At 39.8% G+C, this 21978-nt stretch overlaps 1 protein-coding gene and 1 long non-coding RNA gene across 2 annotated transcripts; one reads left to right on the top strand and one right to left on the bottom strand.

The window, feature by feature from the left end:
• Positions 1-197: 197 nt before the first annotated feature.
• On the top strand, positions 198-11136 carry LOC309592418. The gene is made up of 3 exons (XR_014228566.1): positions 198-326; positions 9239-9434; positions 11020-11136. It is a non-coding gene; the product is annotated as an uncharacterized lncRNA (long non-coding RNA).
• On the bottom strand, positions 1926-17759 carry PLK4 (polo like kinase 4; the record flags this gene model as incomplete). Its single annotated transcript, XM_082315762.1, has 16 exons — positions 1926-2025; positions 2787-2893; positions 3817-3957; positions 5708-5849; positions 6223-6314; positions 7144-7274; positions 8277-8426; positions 9244-9346; positions 9755-9859; positions 10749-11125; positions 12887-12987; positions 14852-15884; positions 16380-16494; positions 16589-16684; positions 17451-17546; positions 17694-17759. The coding sequence occupies 16 exons, from the start codon at positions 17757-17759 to the stop codon at positions 1926-1928; spliced, it is 2955 nt and encodes a 984-aa protein (XP_082171888.1).
• Positions 17760-21978: the final 4219 nt, after the last annotated feature.

Genomic DNA, 21978 nt, shown 5'->3' with positions numbered 1-21978 from the left:
TAACTTCTGACTTAAGAGTGAGAAAATGTTTGGGTACTTGGAGGGATTATTTTAGCTGTAACTTATTTAAAGGGTTAAGGATAAAACTAGATTCAAGTCTCTTCTTCTGCAGTGAATACCTGTAGAATACAGAATATCCTTAAAAAGGGGTAGCCCGTGGACATTGGTATGTTTACATAATGATTAAACTAAGAAAGCAAGGTTTGAAATTCTTTGCCCATGAGAGTTGTTTTCATTTTCCTAGGTCAGCTGTGTTTCAAGCTGTGGCTTACTTGTTATGGATCATCATCCTCTCATTCTTACAAAACATGCTCTTGTATTCACAGGTAGGGCTTCTGTCTTTTCTTTTTATTCTGCCTAGCAATGTAATGTCACTGCACTTAAGTCACACTGTTCCTTACAAGCTAGCTGCTTGTTCTTTCTAAGCACTTATGCCTTCCTGCTCTCTGGTGTCTATCTCTTAGGCTTTCTTCAACTATTTGTATGTTTACCTTGCACATCAAACTAGATTATATCTGAAGTAAAGATAATCCATGTGGCTGATAATTTAAGTTTTTAACTTGCAGTGCTGACCCACATCTTACCATGGTTGACTTGCTACATTAAAAGTCAGTTGATTTAAGATTAAAGTACTAAAAAAAAATGGGGTTTTTTTAGGAAGCTGTCTTCATGTGCACATGTTTGTATCTACAGGTATAGTCAAAAAACCTTAGTCTACATAAAAGCTATGCATAGTACCTGCTTAATCAAAGACTTGTAATAGTTAATGACAATGCAGTCATTCCATCTGAGTATTAAGGTCCAACAAGAGAAGGTACACACAAGCACCTTCAGCTCCTCTGAAACTCTCCATCCTCCCTGCCACTGACATGGTTTTGGATCCCATTCTCCCACTCAACTTAAGCCTTTCTCCTACTGTATAAAGAAGTTGGAGTATTTATTTCAGTATAAATATAAGCACCATCATGAGCATTAGCACACTTGAAGCAAAATGCTTAAAAAAAAAAAGCAGCTACTGTTAATGCTACTTCTGTTTGTTACAAGTGTGATTCAGAATGTGTAAGACAAAAGTAGCTGAAGTTAATAAAATTCCAACAGTGACAAACCGAATCCAGTACTACAGTAGGTGTAGTTCACTTTCCTAGCAAATGTGCTCCTGCTTTTAGTCAGCTGTAGGCCAGAGGTAAAATAGTGAATATACAAACCACAGTGCAATTTTCAATTCAGCAAGTTACAAGTAACTTTGTGCAACAGTTTTATGCTGTTTCTCCCCAAGCTTCTCCCAGCCCTAAACTCCCAACATATGATTCTCTGAGATAGCAGAGCAGCTCCTGTTATAAATTGAGCTTAATACTTAGAGGAAAGGGCTCTCAATAAACCATCACTTGAACATGAAACAAGTAGATCTGGACAATTACCACTGCATTTATTTTTTTTTGTTTGTATAAAATGCTTGTGCAGGGAAGTTAAAGCTGCTGCTACAAAAAATAAAACCAAACAGTTATAAAACATATACATATTTACATATATTACTTGTAAGATGTAAAAATATAAAGTTATTTACAAATACAAACACTCCAACAGCACAGATGCATTTTCCTTGATTGTTGGCACTGAGTAAGCAGTGGGGGAAGAAAAAAAATACAACAGATTCAGATAATTTCCAAAAAGTTGATGCTATCTAGAACTGAAGTTGCTCAAAGTATTGCTTGAGCAAGTTTATCCATCATCTTGATGAAAACCATGTTTTGTATGATACTTTACAAGCAATTTGCTACACATAAACAGAGCAACCCTTCCCTTCCTGATTTTTTACCAGCTTTTGGAAGAATTTCTGCATAAGCTGAGTAAGATCAGTCACTTTACTGGAAAGTCAGTGAGTGAGTTCATTAAGCTCTTGTGTCCTGACACCTGCTTTGCTTTAATCAGTGGGGACCAGCTGGATTGGTAAACATCACAAGAATAGAAGACAGACAGTGCAGCTTCTCTTTGATGTATTCTGGCAACTTATCATTTTCTCCATACCTAGAAATACAAATAAGCATAGAAAAATTTAGATGCTTGAAATAATGAGTTTTATTTCAGGACAGTATAATTCTTTCAAAACTTGCCTGTAAATAGGCAAACCACTAAGTCAAGTAGATTTTAAGTATATCTAGACACATTAATTGGAGCTTGATGGCTTAAATCTAGGCCCCCCTTCCCTATATGTATTTAACTGAAAAAAAAAAAGTGTTGCAGATGAAGAAAATATCTAAACAATGTTTAAAGCTGCAATAATATCTGAACAGACTGTATATTCCTGTCTCAAACTTTGCACAGAGGAAGCACGTTACTGAGTGGCTGTATTCGTATGGGAAGTGCCCAGTGTCCAAAAGATATGCAAAACTTCACTTGAGCACTTCAGGTCTATGCAGCGATGTTGACATGCTCTCTCCCTAATCTAGCAGTGTCTTGGAAAAAAAAAAAAAAAAAAGTATTAAAACCTTACTTTTCTCCCTCTCCCTCTTTTACATACTATAAATGAATAGTGGCTATACTCTGGAGACCAAGTAGCTGCATTCCCAGCTTTTTTTTATTCATTTGGTATCCAGAATTCAGTCAAAGCCATAGGTGTTTCTCTTTATTTATTAAGCTTATATAAGCTAGTCAACTGAGAAGTGATTGAAAAGCTAAGTTTTAATGTTTACAACACAAAATGAATAGCAGCTATGGAGTTTACCTTGGGTATAACAGCCTTGCACTGCCAGAAAACAGAACTATTTTTACAGCAGCAATAGACTCACCTAGTTGTCTGGCCATCTGGAGATGTGTAAGTGATAGAAGAAACACCTGCTTGGGCTACCAGTTGGGATCCATCGTTAAACTGAACCCATACTGCTCCACTGGTCAGCTAACAAGAGAAGGTGCATTATGGTTTGAGGACGTAAGACACAAGATTACATACCTAGAATTTTTCTAATAATCGAAGGAGAAAGTTTTTCAGAATTGCTGAAGGGACTTAGGTATCTTGGTCAGTCTTTCAAAGAGAAAGATTGCATGTATACTACTTTGGAGTAAGTAGTCTCATGCAGTCTCAAGAATCAGACTTCCTAAGGTTTCAGATACTCGGCTGTAGTCCTCCTTTTCAGTGAGAGTTAAATAAAGAAGTACCTTTAGCTTAACCACTCCTAAGGAAATTTTAAATAGGACCAAACATAAAATAGAAGGCCCATTTGGGAGAGTTCACAGCTATATGAATTTTAAAGTTTCTATGTATAAAGCAAACTTTTTCTGTTAGGACAGGAAGCTTACTTTATCTGGCTTGCAGAGAACTGTTTTTTAAATTAAAGCTGGTCCCACAGAAATGCAGAGGAAAAATTTCTCTGTAAGGAAACAGCTTTTCCTGTTGTATAAGCAGATTAATTTTTCTTGTACAGATCTAGTACATATCAGTTAAAAACACTTTGCCACCTTTACATCTACATTAGTGAACCAACAGACGTTTAACAGCTTCAATTTTTTTACTAGGAGTCAAATTTAAATGACAGAGGACACCAAAATAGGCAATAACCACCACAGGAAAACTGTGATAACTGAAATACTGAACTATTATTTTGGCTTCTTCTACTTACGTAGTTCACCACGGTATTTATCCAAGATGCTTATTTGGAAGGATCCTTCCACATACCAATTTTCAGATTTAAACTGTAGCAGAGCACAACTTAATGTGTTCCTCACAAATTAAGTTTAAAGTTAATGACTTAAAAATATCTATCTCAAGTTTAATAGGAAAAGAGAACAGACTTCCCTCCTTTATCAGTATTCATTTCTCACCTGAGAAGCCCAACCAACGTTTTTCACAAAGACAGACTTTAAAAGTTGGGCTGAATTTGGGCTGCATTCCGTTTGATGAACAGAGGAGCATGTCGTTTCAGCAGTGGTAGTCATAAATGTAGACTTCTCATACGGCACCACCTAAAACCCAGAAACGCACAGCATTAGCAGCCTCAGTATTAATGCAGCTGATGGTGTACCAGCTATCGTGGTCAATTACCACCCGTTTTCATCTTTTCGTGTATACAGATGGTTTTAGCCTATATGCTTCATTTAACAGCATTACACTATAAAAACCCCAGAGGATTTCGTATGACTTTCTCAGTATTATGACAGCTTTTTTACCACTTCCCTGTACTCACAAAGGAATCGCTTTCCCTAAGCAGACTTTTTCTTTCTAAACCCCATTTTGCCTTATTTGACTGTCAGAAAACCCTGTCCATCTTCAGGAAAAATGTTCAGCACATGTTGGATTATAGCATAGCCCTCATTCAGATGACCACTTGGCCAATATTTTACAAAAACATGGACATTGCTATTATTTGGAAACTAGGATATTAAACATTAATAGGAGAGTTCTACAGCACATACAGAGTCTGTTATAGGTTTAGAGAGACAAAAGTGATGAATTAAGAATAACAGAGGATCAAACAATGGAGGTCTTTAGGACAATGCCACCACTACTGTCTAGGAGGAACATGTCTACTTCTATGAAAGTTCTACTACTGAGATACCTCCTCCCATAGTCACAGAGATGACAGAGATGAGGTGGTGTGCTTAGCAGTATTTAATACTCAGGGTTCAGTGAAAAGATGCAAGTCAGGGGCTGCCTCTGAAATAGGAGAGCTTGGTCAGGAAAGAGATCAGGATCCAGATAATTACAGGAACCTGAAAGAAACAGCAAGCTGTACCTCAGGATATACAGATCTAGTTCAAGTATAAAGAAACTGACAGAGTCAAGAGTAACATGGAAAAGCAACTAGCTATTGTGTTATTTTCCTTAGAAATACATACTTCAGAAGAGAACACAAATGGTGCAAGTCTTACAAACACCTAAGTGTTTGCTATACGGCAAACAAAGAATGAGTTTGAATGCTGAACCCTCAAGTTCGAACTCTGGTGATGGGTAACCTTAAATCAGTGTAAAAATCAAGACCAGTACTGAAGCCTTAAGGAATTTTTGTTGCCAGGTTCATTTCAGTCAAGCGAAAACTCACGGATTCTGCACTAAGGACACATGCTACACAATCAAAGAACAGGAGATGCAGGCCTACATAAATTCAGAACGGGAGATGCAGACCTACATAAATTCAAAAAAGTTAAGATGATATGAACTCAGCGTGCCAAGACCCCGATATAATTCAGCCAGCTGGGAAAGTTGTATCAGGGCTGTGATGCAGCAATTGAAGGTTGGTCGGTCCTTTAAACGAACTAGATGAAATTGCACACAAATCCTTGTTTGCCGTACATATAAATGTATTTACACTTACTTTTCTTTTTTTATACACAGTAACATTTGATTATTTCAGAACAATAGCCTCAAGTGCTAGTATCCTTTGTGACTACCATTCGATATACAGGCCTGAGGGCACATCAGAGCTCTCCAAAACGAATTGAAGACTGTGCTATATAACGTGAGTAAGCAGTTTTCAAACTATGTTCCAGGAGGCATTTGTAGTAAAGTTTTGGAGGATTTTGATTTTTCAGATGATCTTAAATCCAGATATCAGAAGTTAGTTGAAATCGAAGTTAACATTTCTCATCAACAGGCTCACAAATAGCTAATAAAAGCATACATCCATACAAATGTAATTCCATTAGTTCAAATAAAACAGCACTATTTGAATTCCTACTGGAGAATGGTCTCCAGTGTATGTTCTTGTGTACTTACAGAAGGAGTACAGGTTGGACTTTGACCTGGAGTAGAACTGGCAGCTATATTTCTATCCAGCACCATAAGTTCTTTTGAACAGTTTGTATTGTCCAACAGTGGAGGTGCTGCAGCCTGTGGTGATTCAGTATTGCCAGGTTTTCTGCAAAAATAATGAGACAAATTGGGAAAAGGTCCATCCAAAAGGGACTAAGGAAACAAGTGAGGAGACATAGCTTTTCCTTCAGTTTAACATGGACTGTACAAAGCACTTGATGGCACTGGTCTTCTGCAGAATTGTTTTGACACATGCTAATTGTTAGCCTGGTTTAGTCTAAATCCACAAGCGTATGTTGTTCTAGTATCAAAGGACAAGTCCAAAATAAGGTGTTCATACATGCTATCAAGTTAATATTTATCTTGCTAATGACTATGAGCCTCTGTTAAGCAACCCTGGCTTCTGCAAACATCAGCTGCATAAGGCTGCTTACTGGGAATATTCAAATGCATAGGTATTTTAAAGTGAAAGATACTACCTTCCAACAATTATTGGAAAAAATGGAACACTTTCACTCCTTTTTTCTTCTTCCAAAACAGCAGATTCCAGTGCAAGGCATATACGATGTCCCTAGAATTAGAAGGAGCTTGTTAAAGTTTTTAATTGAGAACTATTTCATATATGTTGAGCATGGCAGGTGAGCGTACACAAGGAAATGCTTTTTTCAATGGTACCGAATATCGATAATGGCTGCACTCAGGTACCATGGAAGCGATTCAAAAAGCTGTACTCTACAGCAAGGCTCCCTCGTAACTTCAGCACATCTGGAATTATGCTCTTAATCATCACATCTCCTCCCCTTTTAGCAGGACTAGAAGACCCCTGAATTCTATTCCAGAAAATAACAGACCATAAGGAAGACTAAATAGGAAATTTGTACTATATTTTTACTGTTTGCTAAGTTCATGGACAAAAAAATTACTCTTGTGACTGCTAATTGGGCAACATGAAACAAGAGATGGAAAGCACAGCAGGCAGGCCAGTTAAACACATGGCAGGTTTTTGTGTTTGGGCTTTTTTTGGGGGCTTGTTTTTTGTGGTTTTTGTTTGTTTGTGGGCTTTTTTGTTTGTGGTTTTTGGTTTTGTTTGTTTTTTATTGTTTGTTTGTTTGTTTTAAAACTTGTATAAAGCAGCTTCATCTGTTCCGTTTAATCCTTTCACCAGACAGACAAACCTGCTTTACACACTAGTAAGAATTTCCTCTAACAGTCTTCATTGTGAGGCATTGTTACTGTTAGCTCTACATTGGTATTTGCTCTTCCAAAAAACACTTTATCATCCCTCCTTATTAGCGTAATGAAAAATATGAAAAGCAACATCGGAAACACATTTGTGAAAGAGAAACTGAATTTTCAGAAAGTTGCTTTGCACTGGAAAAAGTCTGTATAAAACAGTTTACCTCATTTGCATGATCCATATAAACTTGTATTTCCTTCTTCAAACCTGCTTCACTTTCTCCTTTCAAAGTGAAGGATTTCCCCGATTTTTCAATCACACGAGTTATACCAGCTGTCTTGTGTATCTTTGCTCCTGTAAAAAAAAGTAAAAATTTCTAGTGTGAATTGTATAAAATACCAGCATCCATAAAATACAGATTTCTGCCGTTACATTCTACTCTACTAAAGTGTATCTCTCTGACTTTATTACTGCAAGAATAAAACCACTCCTGCATGAGCTCTAGGTCTAGCAGAAATAAAAAGCCACATAAATTGGGACTGTGATGTTAACAGGATGCCCTCTATGGTCAAAGATCACTACTTAAATGGGCTGAATAATGCATTTCTTACATATTTTAAGAACTACCTTTCTAAACATTAATCTGAGATAAAATTAACATCTCCAACAGTATTGCCAAAACCTGGTAAAGTAGGCTCTATCAGTATTTGAATACAGTTTTAAAAAAATATGCCCATTCTTTCAATAGCAGTTCCACACTGAATCACAGAGCTGTTAAGTCTTTTTTTTTTTTTTTTTTTTTTTTTAATAAATCTGTTGGTGTCTATCTATGCACGTGACAAACGAAACTGGTTAACAGTAGTCTATAGTGAGAAAGCAATCGTCAGCACGGTCTAGTTTACGAAGGGCAGAGTTGGAGAAGGCAGCCAGTTGCTTTCTCCAGTGAGTGTTCTTGGTAATACCGGTACCTCAGTTAACAATGGAAAGCTTGGAATAGGGACACACCTTTCACTAAGCAGGTTAACTATCAAATGCAGATGCAAAGAAGAGCTCATGAATAAAAATAAGGCATAATTTAAATAACACTTTTGCAGCATGTACTCCCTGAAAAAGATATCAGTAAGGAACTAATGAATAACAAACTGATCTGTGAGTGCTAGATTTTTGGCCTTTATTAAGGCAAAATAAAGGCAAAAATCTTTTGCCTTTATTAAGGCGGAGTGGAAAAGAAAAAAAAAAAAACACCACATTTCTAGTATTTTCTTCAGCCTGAAGTGTTCGTTGTTTGGCAATACTTTAGTGCAGCTTTAGTAATATGATATAACTATTTGCATAATTGCAGAAATGAATACATACCATCATAAAAACAAATTTCAACATCTGCAGTGGGTGAATTTTCCATCAACATGCACTTGGCATATCTTGTGTAGAACGTAACTTTGGGGGTTTTTGTTCTTACCAACTGCACAAATTTGGCTGCATACTGGTATTTTTTCCAGTACTTCTCTAAAAAAAGAAAAATTAAGAACTTTTTGATAAAAGTCATCAGATTAAACACCGTGCACCAGTTTGGAGAGAAGTAATTTAAAATATGTATTTGATAGCTGAAGGTTGTGAGTAATATTTAAGTACTTTACAGAAGTATGTTCAAAGAAACTGACTTATTTCCACCAATTTTTAGAAAAGTGTGCATCTTCAATAGCTTCACTTGAATAGCTTCAATTAATATAGTTGAGAACCTAAACAACATAGTAAAGAGCTGCATATACCATTTAACTAGCTATCACAGTCCAGCCGGCGTCCTGGCTTTATGTAAAACCTGTCTTTGATCTCTAATTAGCAGAGAAGTCTGCTTGTCTCTTAAGACCTTATAGTTAGCTTATATTTGTTCTTCAGCTGTCTACATTACTCTGTCAATGCTTGCAAGTATATATTTTTCCCCTCTCCCCCAAGTTTGAGTATTAGGAAGCACAAAGTAAAGTTTCTGTTTTAAAATTAACTTGATAATACATCTTCCATTCATATTTAAACAGTTTCCAATATGAATGAGGAGAAGAATACGAAAGCTTCAATTTTCGTACACTACGTTGTAAAGAAGTGACTCCTCATAACTTCCATACAAAATAACTTAAAACCTGTGGGTTTACACTTTCTTGTAAAGTTTCAAAATACAGTTTCCAGTTAAACTGTAGTTTGAATCTGATTCTGAAAGGAGTTTTATCTTCGCAATTATCTGAAAAGTAATGGCTAAAAGCTAAAAAGTCTCAAACGAGATTCACTAAAAATCACATTAATCATAAGTTTAAAATAAATTTCAGGTTACCTGGCAAGTTGTCAAAATTATACATACAGATGTCTTCAGGAGGAGCAGGAGGTCTGTCATCAAGAAGGAAACCTCTTCCTTCATTTGGATGATAAACTGCAATCTATAAAAAGGGAGAAAAAAAAAAAAAAAAGAGAAAAAAAGAAGCGTTTGCAGTTGCAACTTACCACAACACTCCCTACTTTTAACAGGTATGGAAAAAAGTCACGGTTTAATTAATTACCATGATTCACCAGGAATGCTCTATTCCTCTAAGTAATTATTTAACAGCAGCAGTATTTTAACAATTCCAAAAGTCAAGTCCAATTTTGCTCTGAAATAATTGCTTGCTACCTGTATTTGTATGGCTGTACTATGGGGGGGGGGAAAAGACGTTTACAGCTGTGCATATGTAAGCATTTGCATTTCCAAACAAATAATCACTTAAATGAAAATTAAAAAAAAAACCTCTGAAAGAACAGAATACTCTAAGGCTTTTATACAACAGTGAAGAAATTGAAGACATACTCACCACATTTCCATCACAAGATATTCTGAGAACTTCTTTCACAAGTTCTTGTGAGTGGTGTTCTTTTAGAAACTCCATACACACTTCCCCAGTATCTAGAATGCTCACCTAAAATATATTGAATATACAAGTTAAACAAAAAGACCTTTACTTTCTGGCAAAATAAGATAGCACTTCTTTCCACAAATGCTTTAAAAAAGGGTTTTCTTCTTCCACAAATGCACTGCAAACTTTTAAGTGCTTCTTACAGTAGCTTTTGCTATTAGCAGTATTAAAACAGAACGCTTCAACATGACTGAAGGTTATAAGCCTGGTCAGTGAGGGTGTGGCTTCTTAAGTGACAAACCAAACAAAGACAGGCCAGCTCTATTATGTTATTTTTTAAAAACCAAATTGAGGGGTGTGGGGAAACATGACAGGATGAGCAAGACTAAGAAATGGAACAAAAGGCAAAAGGGTGATACCAGGAACAAACCAACCAGAAAATTTATGTGATCAGTAAAGATTAACGGAATTTGTTTTGCTTTCCCACCCACAAGACGGGGAAACAGCAGCACTACAGAAAAAAGATTCAAGTTTTTATTTGAGAGCAAGACTATTTTCATTTCTAATCCAGTTATTTATCTAATCTGTAGAAGTGTTTGACATAGTTAAAAATCTTAATGTTGAAAGCTTAAATGCAACTTGTACAGCTAAGCAGTACAGCGTTTTAGAACAGTAGGAAGTATATATACATTTAATATTTGTTATGTCTACCTACAGTTCCTTTGCTTGTAAGCTAAAAGCAATGCAATGTCACTATTTGCAAGAAGCGACCACAAGGTTACAGTATTCCATACACAAAAACTAAGATGCATCCTACTAATATTAAATTAAATAGTTATTATAGATTAAGTTTTATAAAACCAGATGATTCTAGTTTACCAAATGATTTTTAAGACATAGTCACACTATATTTAATACTTCAGTTGTTTCCATTTTAAGAACTGATACATACCACTGCATTTTTTGTTTTTTGCCTGATCGGTTTTAGCCTGTGAGCGTTGAGAGGTGATACTATACTTCGCAGTGTAGGTTTCTGATGTGCTGGTGGTTCTTTGCCCCACGTTTGGTTTTGTTCTGAAGTTGACCAAAGGCCACACGTAGAAGGAGATAGTTGAATTTTTTCAGATTTGCAGAGAACTCCAGGGATATATTTCTTTGGGTTTCTCTGGTTTAAAGAACGCGGACAATCCACAGATGCATCCTGATTCCTTATATCTTTCAAGGTGTTCCATGCATTTCTTGATGCATCTTGCTGCACATCCAGATGATACTGAAAACCTCCATGTGCATTACTGTTGCCAGTTAGGTCTGCAGGTGGTCTCAGCGGAACTGAAAGCATCATAAAGGTACATCGTAGATTCAAAAAGTCACAGTACAAAGAAAAAATTGCTAATGTTTTTAAAACCTTTTCAAAATATCATCTTAGAAGGCTTATTTAAGTGGAGACTATTTGTTACTTTGTAGGAATTTTATTAACTTTAGATACTTTTAGCTTGTCTTACACATTATGAATCACGCTTATAACAAACTGAAACAACAGTAACTTTTTTTTTTTCAGCTTATTTAAGTGGATTTCTTTCATCTCAGTCCAAATATTAGGCTATGACTTTAGTACCAATCAATCAATACCAGTGTTAACAAAATTCCAGTATTACTTAAAATACACTGTCTACTAGATTTCAGTTATGATGGCTTTTGGTCTTAACATACATCAAGTCATTTTGCAAAACCATCTATAAACAACATACTAAGATTTCAAATAGATACTTAAACAAGAATTAGTTTACAAGAATTAGTTTAATCTGTTGAAACGGTTTATTTGCCATTCAGATAACCACTAGTACCCATTTTCATTTAAGTTTCAGTTTAACTAACTAGTGTTTTAGCATCAACCAGAGGTTTTAGTACTCAAGATGTTAAATGCACGCTCCAAAACCCTTGTTTTATTTCCAGTCACTTGTTAAAAGACAAAAACCTATTTTTATACTTAAACTTCCTATAACTGCTTCCCTAGTTTTGATATTTAAACCCTTGTTTGGGTGAGGCAAAAGTTGATCAAGTACTACCCTCCTCCTGCCATATTGCCGAACAGTTGAGAAGGGACCAAATCTTACATGGGATTATGCAGACCATATGTCATATGCTTCCAATTCCCTGTAGACAGGAAGGGAAGGAGCCCAGTAATATCAAAACAAAAAAGGCCAGAATGGATTTGTGATTTAGTTTTATGATTAAATTACATTATTTGTAAATGATGTAACATGATGCATGACAAAACACCTCCTTCCCTTCTGTGTCTTTTGTCCTTTCCTCCACCCCTCCTTCTGCAGCCTCATTATCTTTCTCATTCACTGAGGTCCCATTTTCTCTTAAGGCGTATTAGCCCAACTAAATTAACAGGGCTTTTGAGTCACCTGCCAATTTTTTGTCACGTATTTATGCTTACACATGTTTCAGGTCACAACTGAATAATTATGGCAGGTTCTAGAATTGTGTTTTCCTCTCTTCTTGCCTTTTTTTTTTTTTTTTTTTTTTTTGCCAAAATACTAAAAGAACAGAACAACCTCATTTTAGGAAGCTAAGTATTCAAATTCAATGTACAACTTCATCACTCTTATGAAGGCAGTTACATACAGTTCATGATACCAACCCAACCGCTCAAGAGGAACACTGACTACAAAACCTTCTGAAATTAATTCCTACCTCAGGAAACTAAAATGTTACGGTTTAGTCCAAAAGAGAGAACAAAACAATATTTTCAGTGGGGTATTTCTGGCTGAGGAATGATTCTACAGCTTAGTGATGCTGGAAATCATTTTGCCTCTTTCAATATCTGTGTCAATTTTTTGCAGTGAGAAGTCAGTTTAGGGTCTCCCATGCTTTTCATTGAGAAAAAAGTCCATCTGCAGTAGCCTCTGTTAACATCCAATCGCTGATATTTAGGATGCCAGCATTATACTCCAGTATTACAGTTACAGATATCCCTTCTGTCACAAGTTTAAAGAAATAAAATTTAGAAACACCACAGAAACAGTTAAAAGTCACTACTCCAACTTGAGTGCAAAAATATACAACTGATGAGTAACACACCATTTGGTTGCATGCTTCCAAGCCACTGCTGCATTGTTTCAGCCTGGGACTTCTGCTCTAACAAACCAACCTGGGGCTTCATTGGGCAAAGATAGTTTGAACTGCAAAATAAAAGTTACACATATAATCAAGATTACATCAAAGATACTTGCACAACAAAAGTTATAATGTTACAGCTTCAGAAGCCACAATGCTTTCAGAACATTTCAGAAACGCAGGTGGCATTTTGCAGCTCTAAACAGCATAGAACATGCTGCTTTTTTCATGGGAAATGTTCATTGGCTAAAGCATAAAAAAATAAAATACTGTTTCCAAATGGAATGAAAAGTTATTATTAATTTTTAGCACAAATTTACGCCTGTTAGCGCTCACTAGTAGACTCTCAGAACTGACATCTATGAACAAAACCAGCCACCGATAACGCTGCCAGCAGTGGCTGTTCTGACGTCGAGTTCTTAGTTCACAGTATAGGAAACAACCTCAGAGAAGACACAGGGGTGATGCCCATGACTCCAGTGGATCTCATTCAACATAACAAATATGCAGCTGAAACATGTAAGCAACCTTATCACCTAAAATAATTTGAGTTTATATAAAATAGAGTAAATCCCAAAGATTAGAAATATTTTTACCAGCTTTTTAGACAATGACGTATATGTAGTCATAGGTGAACTCAAGCTATAGCCCACATGTTGAAGAATAAAAAATACACACAAAAACAGTTAATCTGTTGAAAATTCACACTAAGCTCCTGTGAGGTTTTCTGTCTCCATAGCCTGTACCTGCCTGTACTTTCTTTTTGCAACAATCACTGCTTTAGCATTGGCAAGGACTCGGTTATCACAACTGCCACACACACAGAATATTAGCATGTAATTTAGGTCTTAGAACCTCGCATTGAAGATTGCTATGCAGGCCAACTATAGATGTAAGAGGCGCTCCTATAATCAACCATTTAAAAAAAAGTAGTAATCATTCAGTTAATCCCCACGCTCATATTAATATTCTGTCACATTTACATATAGCATGTCTTTATGAAGTCATGGGGAATACAAGTAAGCACTATGTTAACAGTCATATAAATAATTTCTTTTTTTATTCATCAAACATTTCTCAAACTAGAAAGAATGCACATGCCCACTGAACTTGCTGAACAGAGGCTTATGTCAAACACTTACGAATAGTCAAGAAAAACCTCTTACTCCCTTTACTTTTTCTATGGGGCAAAGCGCTCGTTTGCATTTTCCCTGAACTTATTTGCAGAAAGAAAAACACATAAAACCATCACACAAATTGCCACTCGATGTGGAGAGAAATGCAAGAACCAAGATATGCAATGGTCTTTATGTTAAAATAGGAAAGCATTCTTTGATATGCCGCTGATGGAAAAAACAAAGCAAACTTCTGAGCATAGACAGATTAAGTTTATCATAAAGAAGGGCTCTTGTTGCATAGCAGTGCACAGAAGGCAAAGATGAGGCCTCCAACACCACAGAAAACATCCCAGCATCACTTGTAGATTTGACACTGGAGTTGGTTTGTATCAACTGGGGAAGTCCATCAATGTGTGGAAAGCAGCCAGGATTTTCACCCAGAAACTACAACTAAGGACAGAACTAAGTTTCAGATAGTTATTTTTCAGTGTTATTTTCCTTTCCTTTCCAATCTTGTACTTAATTTGGTTTTCTTCCTTAATTATTACCATTTCCTTTATTATTATTACCAGGATAAATAAAAGCTACAATCCAGCTAGCTGATGCGCTGCATCTATGAACTTTAAGATAGGGGTGGTGGGGAGGTAAACCTCTACATAGCAACAGCGTCAACTATCACCCTCTCCTATTTGGTATTCAAGTTACAAGCGTAGAGACTTTGGGCACTTACTACAGCTTAGTTACAGGAAAAATCATGCATTTAACATACAAGGCAGCTCTAAATTTCGTCTTAATAAAAACCGATTCTTACTGTGGTTGATCTTTTACAGGTGGAGATATCTGCCCTTCAAAAGAACCAGAACTACCAGAAGTCTTCTCCTTAAATATTTCTCCTATATCAGTATAGCTGTTTGCAGGTGAAAAGCATTCTGTATTTTCCCTTGTTCCTACTTTAGGTTTAGAAAGCAGTTCCATAGAATGGCATCTCTCAACAATATTCGATATGCCTTGTGTCTGGCTATGGGATGTGCCAGACCTATCTGAAGAGTGGGCTCTTCGGAGGTAGCGTGAATGTGGTCTCTCTTCAGCAAGTTGCATGGTTCTTCCCCTGCCAGTTACGCCAATTTCTTTTCCCTGAATTCCCCACTGATGAAAAGAACCGCTTCCATCTACGGATGAAGTATTACTGGAATTCTTGGTTTTAGGAAAAAAAGTCATTTTATTTGGGAGCGGCTGTCCAACTAACAGCTTCTTCTTTTCCTTCAAGCAACCACTGGTACTGATGCTGGAAGAGCCTGTGAAGGTTGTAGAGATGGTAGCATTTCCACTGTCCATAGAATCTTCTGAAGTTCCCGAATCTTTACTCCGTGCAGAGCTACACCTGGACATAAAAGGATGATCCAACACTGAGGAAAGACTCAAACGATCTGCTGGATTTTTGCGAAGTAACCTGTGTATAAGGTCTTGCGCCTCTCTTGATAAAAAGGCTGGCATTTCATAATCCGCTAACACTACTTTATTCAGCGTGTTCTTGACTGTGTCAGTGTCAAAAGGTGGCTTTCCAATAAGAAGAGTGTAAAACATACAGCCCAAAGACCACACGTCAGATTCAAGTCCATGCGGACTCCTTGTGGCTATCTCTGGAGAAATGTAATTTGGAGTTCCACACATGGTGTAATGCTTTTCATGGGGCATTTTCAGCTGAGTTGCTAGTCCAAAATCAGCAATCTTGACATTCATATTATTGGTGAGTAAGATATTAGAAAGGGTGAGGTCCCGGTGCAGTATTCCATGAGAATGAAGATACAGCATACCCGTGATAATTTGATGCAAGAAGTGTCGGGCTGTCAAAACACAAAACCAGATGTTTTAGTCATATAATGGAAGTCATAGCTGTGAAAATAACAACTTTTTTTCTTAGGTGAAGAGGTGCAACACAAAGAAAGCAAATCTGTGGATGTGAAGTTGCCAGTTTTCCTCTGTGGAACCTCCCAGGCTTGACCTATACTTCAACATAATTTTATGTATAAAGGTAAGCTCTACCATCTATATACCTCTACCTTCTAAGTTCACTGTGTTGTTTTTTTTTTTTTTTTTTAAACCCAAATAGCACAAGCTACTGTGAAATGGCATAAACAGAAACAAAAGTATACAGAAATTCAAGTGAACATGTGTAATAGTAATTAATCTTTACATATCACTTATCACAAGATTTTAAGCTATTCAAACTGGTTCAGAATGATGGCAGTTTTAAATAGCCTTTCACTAGAATTAAATATTTATTGAATAAGCCAAAATATTAATGCAAAGAGAGCTGCACAGAAAAAAAAAAATCTCACCTTCTTCTTCTGAAAAGGGTTTCTTTCTGTTCTTTATGTATCTGCTCATTTCACCATTGTGACACATCTCAAGTATCAAGTATACGTAGTTGCTATCTTCAAAATAGTTATAAAGCTAGAACATAAAACAATGAAAATTTTAAAATACATTTTGTAGACTATACAGCAAGTCACATATACAGTCCTCTCTACAAAAACATGATTCTTACCTCAAGTATAGATGGATGCTTTAGCTGACAATGTATTTTCACCTCATTTTGAACCCTCTGTACCATTCCAACCTTGTGCATGGCTTTTTTATCTATCTGTAAATGGATCACAGAGTATTTTTGAAGCACTGCAACACTGATTACATACAGGTTAGTGTCAAGTTCACTTGACATTTTAGATGTTCGATGCACGTTTGCCTGAAAGCTTCTAAATATAAGCACATTTTCACATAGTTTAATCTACTATACTCTTTTAATGAACAAGTATCGTCGGTAAGCGGAGGAACACACAACTGTCCGAAAGTAGACAAGTTTAACATTTTCAATACTAACACCAATTGGAAAATTTTCTGAAATACTTAAGCAGAGAAACCTAATTCTGATTTTGCCACGTGGATATGCTCAATATAGTTAATACTAAAAAGGTGGCTAAATAAAAATATTACAGATAAGCAAATCTGGCAAAACACCTGCGATATGCGAGTTTCCTTCACAAAGTTTGTCCTGGCAGTGAGGGAAGTTTTTCAAGGCATTTTTTCCAGGACCTTTCCGGCCACATGGATTCTAAATGAAGGTTTTGTGGTCACAAATTTCTGAATTAGCATTATAGGGCTGATTGTCTACCCAAGGTTGAATATTTGAGCTTAAGTTCTTTTAATAGCACTGTAAGCATTTCCATTAATTATCGGTATGGTCTATTTGGTCAGACTGCATCTTTCAGGGTTGAATCCTGATCTAAATATCCGTTACACACCAACAAGCAATCCAGGCGTGAATGCCCAACTGCATAACCCCAACCTGTTGCAACTTGCCCTTGTTCCGTCTCTTGCAGGACGGAGACTTCCTTGGCTGGCTGCCTTACCATTTTGATAGCCACTTCCAGACCGGTTTTCAGGGATACTGCTCTGTAGACCCCTGCGAAGGAGCCCTTCCCCAGGAGGTTCCCCACCTTGAAATCCTGCAACATGAACAAATCGCCGCCGTCAGCCCCAGACCAGCCTTTGAAGCCTGTCTCCCGACACAGAGGTGTGTCCCCCCACCCAAGAGATGGGGGACCCCACAGCCCCGGTACCGGGGCAAACCCTCAGGCACCCCCGGGCGGTACCTGGACGCAGCTCTCCGGGGCGCGGCGGCGGTCCCCGGCGGGGCCGCGCAGCACCTCCCGCGGCATCGTCCTCCCCGCCCGGCGGCCGGCTTGCACTGGCACCGGCGCTGCCCGGGGCGAGGCGGCGCAGCCGCCTTCCCGCCGCCTCTCCCGCCGCTGGCGGGGGGGACGAGAGACGCCCGCCCCCGGCTCCCGCTGCTATGGCAGCGGCTGGGGAGCGACCGCCGCCCGCCCCGCAAACACAGAGCGCCTGGGGCTTTCGACGGCCCGGCTCCATAAACCGCCGCGGGGCTCAGCTCCCCCGTCATCGCCCGGGCCGGGGCCCCCCGTGGCTTCACGGCCCGGCCCGGGGGCGGGCCCCAGCAGCGGCCCGGGCGGGGAGGCGCCCGTCGGGCCCGCCCCGCCACAGCCCGCCGGGCCGCGTTCCGGGGGGAAGGGGGCGAAGGCGCGGGCCGGCCTGGGAGGAGCCGCCCTCGGCGCCCCGCCGGCCGCCTCCCACAAACAAGCCGCCCGGAGGGGGACGAGCCCCCGCCTGGCCTCTCCCCGCCACCGACCCCGCGCCCCCGGCAAATGGCGGGGCGGCCCCGGCCAGCGGGAGGGGCCGGGTTCCGCACCTCTATTTTCTCGCCGATGCAGGTCGCCATGGCGCCGGCCGCTCTCCCCGGGTCCCGCTATGGGCTCTCCTCAGGACGTCGGCCGCGGCTCCCCATCACGGCGCCCTCCGCCGCCCGCCTCGGCCCAGGCCCGCTCGCTCCCGGGCCCGGCGGCCGCTCCCCTCCCCCGGCGCCTCCATTTTGAAAAATCGCGCCGTTACCCCCCCAGCCCCGCCCCGCCCCAGGTCGAGGCTGCGTCTGACGCAATCGCGTCGCGCAGAAGGCGCCCGTGGCGCTCGCGGGCGGGCTAGGAGATAGCGCGCGTGCGCGCCCGTTCCCTCGGCAGCCGTTACGGCGCGTGCGCAGCCGGGGTTCCGGCGGTGGCGGAGGCCTTGGCGGGCCGGCGCGTTTCCTCGGCCCGGCGGCTGGAAAATCACCGCCCCCTGACAGCCCTGCGCGGCGCCAGGTATCTCCCCTCAGAGGAGGGAGAGTCTCCACGCTGCCCGCGGCCTAGGGAGGCCGGGCTCCCTGGCGTTGCCGTGTTTACCCCGGGCGTCGTGGTGGAAGCCCTCAGGCCCGGGAGAGGGGCCGAACCGAGCTGGCAGCGTCAGCTCCGGGTTGATGGTGACTGAACGTGAACTCTCCTGATAAAAGGAACAGGGCTACCCTGCTGTGGGTATCATCTCCCTCGCACTCAAGAGAGAGGTTTTGTTACTCCTTGGTTATTATTTTTAAAAAGCTGGGCTAAATTCTGGGATGAACTCTTACAGAGTTGAAGGGCTTTCCTTCGGTGTGCTGCCTTAAGCACAAAGTGCCGTTCTTCCTTTTTACCTTCTCCAATACAAGGTCTAGTAATGGAGACGCAGGGTGTTTGTCTCAGATGTATAAGCTAGAAACAGCAGTGGGCTTAGGTGCAAGGCTGCTGGGCCTGGCCTGGGCTGGGTGCCCAGCCCTCTATGGGATACCCACGGGGAGCAGCAGCTGCCACCACCTGGCACCCTGAGGAACCTGCAGCTGCCCAGGAGACATGCCCACAGCTAGCTGAGAGGAAGAGCTGTCAGCTGGTGTTTGTACCAAATCCCCCTCTCCCAGGTGTTCAGTCCACTGAAGGAAGAGGTGCAAGCTGAAGCTTTAAATCCTCAATTCCCAGTCTTTTCTTGAAGGTACATAGCTGTATTTTTTCTCCAAATATCTGAAAAAGCTTAGGCCAGTGAGGTTTTGCCAGCTGATGGTGGTATTGTGTGTAACAGACTACTGGGGCACATGCTGAGCCACTGCAAGGCTTGGACTGAATTCACTTTTCTGCTTGAGGAACCCGTTGGAGGGTACTCTGATTTTGCGGCTGTGATGCCAAACTAAGTAACGTACTGGGATAGCAGCATAGCTTCAACATAAACACAGTGCAAGATGATAACTAATTTTATCACCAAGTGCGCTATGGAGCACTGAGCTGAGAGTGGTGATTTTTTTGTGTCTAATACCTACTTTCTGGATTCTTTCTCTACTGTTTCACATGAAATAAAGAAGTTTTTCAATGCAGACTTAAATACGAACGTTAATTAGGACAGAGGAAGTATTTTTTTGTATCGAAATGCTACTAAGCTGCTGTAATTGAAAGGGCTTTCAAGAGAAGAAATAGTGCTTCTGGGAATGGATTATGGTTTGTGATGTTCATCATCAGGTTGTATTTCTCTTATAAAATGTGGGTGTGGTATTTTGACCTGCACATATTAAGGGGCAAGGGCCATACTATAGATTGTCCTTTCTTAGCAGATATAGCATTTTCTTGCTAGTGGCAAGTACATGTATGCGCTGAAAGATGGTTAAGGTCGATTGGAACAGAAGGGGGAGCTGCCAGCACACCAGGCAAAGAAGAAGGGACTCGGTAGGGACGCGTAAATTTTCCAACCAGGAGAGAATTCCTCTTTTCGCTCTTCACAGGAATTAACGAAGTGTTCTTTTCTCACGATCTAGGAGTGGAAAAAGGGTACTTGGCACTGTAATGATCTTGCACAGTGAAACGTTTAGCACTAAGAACTCTTTCTGAGACAAGCTTTTCTATTCAGGGACCAGGTGAACATTCTCCTACTTGCATTGATCTTAATGCTTTGTCATTAATAAGTGACTGCTTCCTTTAAAGCAGCAGGTTTTGTCAGCTTTTTATGATGTCCTTTAAGAGGCATATCCCTTTACTTTAATTGTCTGTAGCATCATCCCTCCAAAGACCTTATTGTTTTTCTGGCCTTTGCTTTTATGATGTATATGTAACTGGAATAACATGTTTGTTTCTTGTAAGTGTGATAAAATGTTTCTCTCTGCTCATTACACATCCTCATTTGCGTAGACAAAGTTAACATTCTTGTTGGGTTACAGTTTAGTTAAAAAATTATCAAAGTCAAGTGGTTTTGAAAGTAGAGCCAGAAAGATTTTACATTGCCTTTAATGGAGTAGAATCTAAGCTATAGGGGAGTAGTCAGATTTTTTTGAACCATTCATTTGGAAAGGGAATGGCACAAAAGGGAGAGCAGACCTGTTGTATATAATTCCATTATTTAAATTTAGTTGTTTTCCTTGCCGTGAGGTTCTGCTCATGTTTTGGTTTGTTTTAACTTTGACTAAAATGCTTGAAGTGGATCTGGGATGGTTCAGACATTCCACAACTATTCTACCAGCACCCTTGTTCTCAGCTGCGTTTCTGATGTCTCGGTGCTGCTTTCAGCTGCAAGCCATGCTTTTGCAACCAAATTCCTCTTGGGTCTTTAACCTCTTTCAAAGATATTGCAATTCTGCAAAACGGGAGCAAGAGGGAGGGTGGGACAGCAGCAGCTCTCTCGTGGATGGGCTGATGTTGCTGTGGAATTCCACCCGTAGGTAGAAAGCAGTGAGATGAGGCTAAGCAGGGAGGAGAGTACCCTATATTCTTTCCCTTGCATTATACTGTAGAGCTGGCTGATGAGTCTGCTGTTTCCATATGTGACTTTAAAACTCCTGAGTGACCTTTTTGTGTTGTGTTTTATGTAGAATATATGATAAAATAAAATCCTCTAGCTATGTAGAGAGTTTCTCACATTGCCTGTCTTCTTCAGCTCCTTCATTTAGCTTTTGTTCATTATGTCAAAGTAGCAATTAGACCTGGTCAACAGCACTTCATGTCTAATGTGAAACACAGCAACACTGTTGTAACACATTTGTTTTTATGGGCTAGCTGCCTTCATCTGATGCCAGGCATCATTGATGAATTTCATTTCTGTAGTTAAGGTGAATTTAAAATGTGAGGGAACATCTTCAAGCTCCGTTACCTTACCACTTTGTTTACATTCTCATGCGGTTTTCTATTCCTAGCTAGCCTATTAAAAATTAAATTAATCTTTGGGCAAGTATGCCCTCAAACAATATTTGGACTCAACCAGTATAGTGAACTGGTGCAGGTCCCTGGCACAGAATAATTTTTCCCTAATTTTGGAGAAGGTATTTGCTTTTCCATTTCTTATTTTTCAACTGGTAGTTCAGTTGTTTGTTTATTTCTTGCTTGACATCCAAATGCAGTACTGTTTAAGCTGGCTGAAGCAGATGTGGCTATTTGTTTCCACCCTCTGTTTCTTCCTCTGTTGTGTGGCAGGACTGTTCATCTGGCTACACAGTGAACCAGATCAAGGAATTGGTTTTGGCTGGGAAAAAGATTTTTTTTGTTG

The sequence above is a fragment of the Platalea leucorodia genome (assembly GCF_965183815.1).
Source record: "Platalea leucorodia genome assembly, chromosome: 6".
NCBI classification, from domain to species: Eukaryota; Metazoa; Chordata; class Aves; order Pelecaniformes; family Threskiornithidae; genus Platalea; species Platalea leucorodia.
This window is presented reverse-complemented; position numbering and strand designations above follow the sequence as displayed.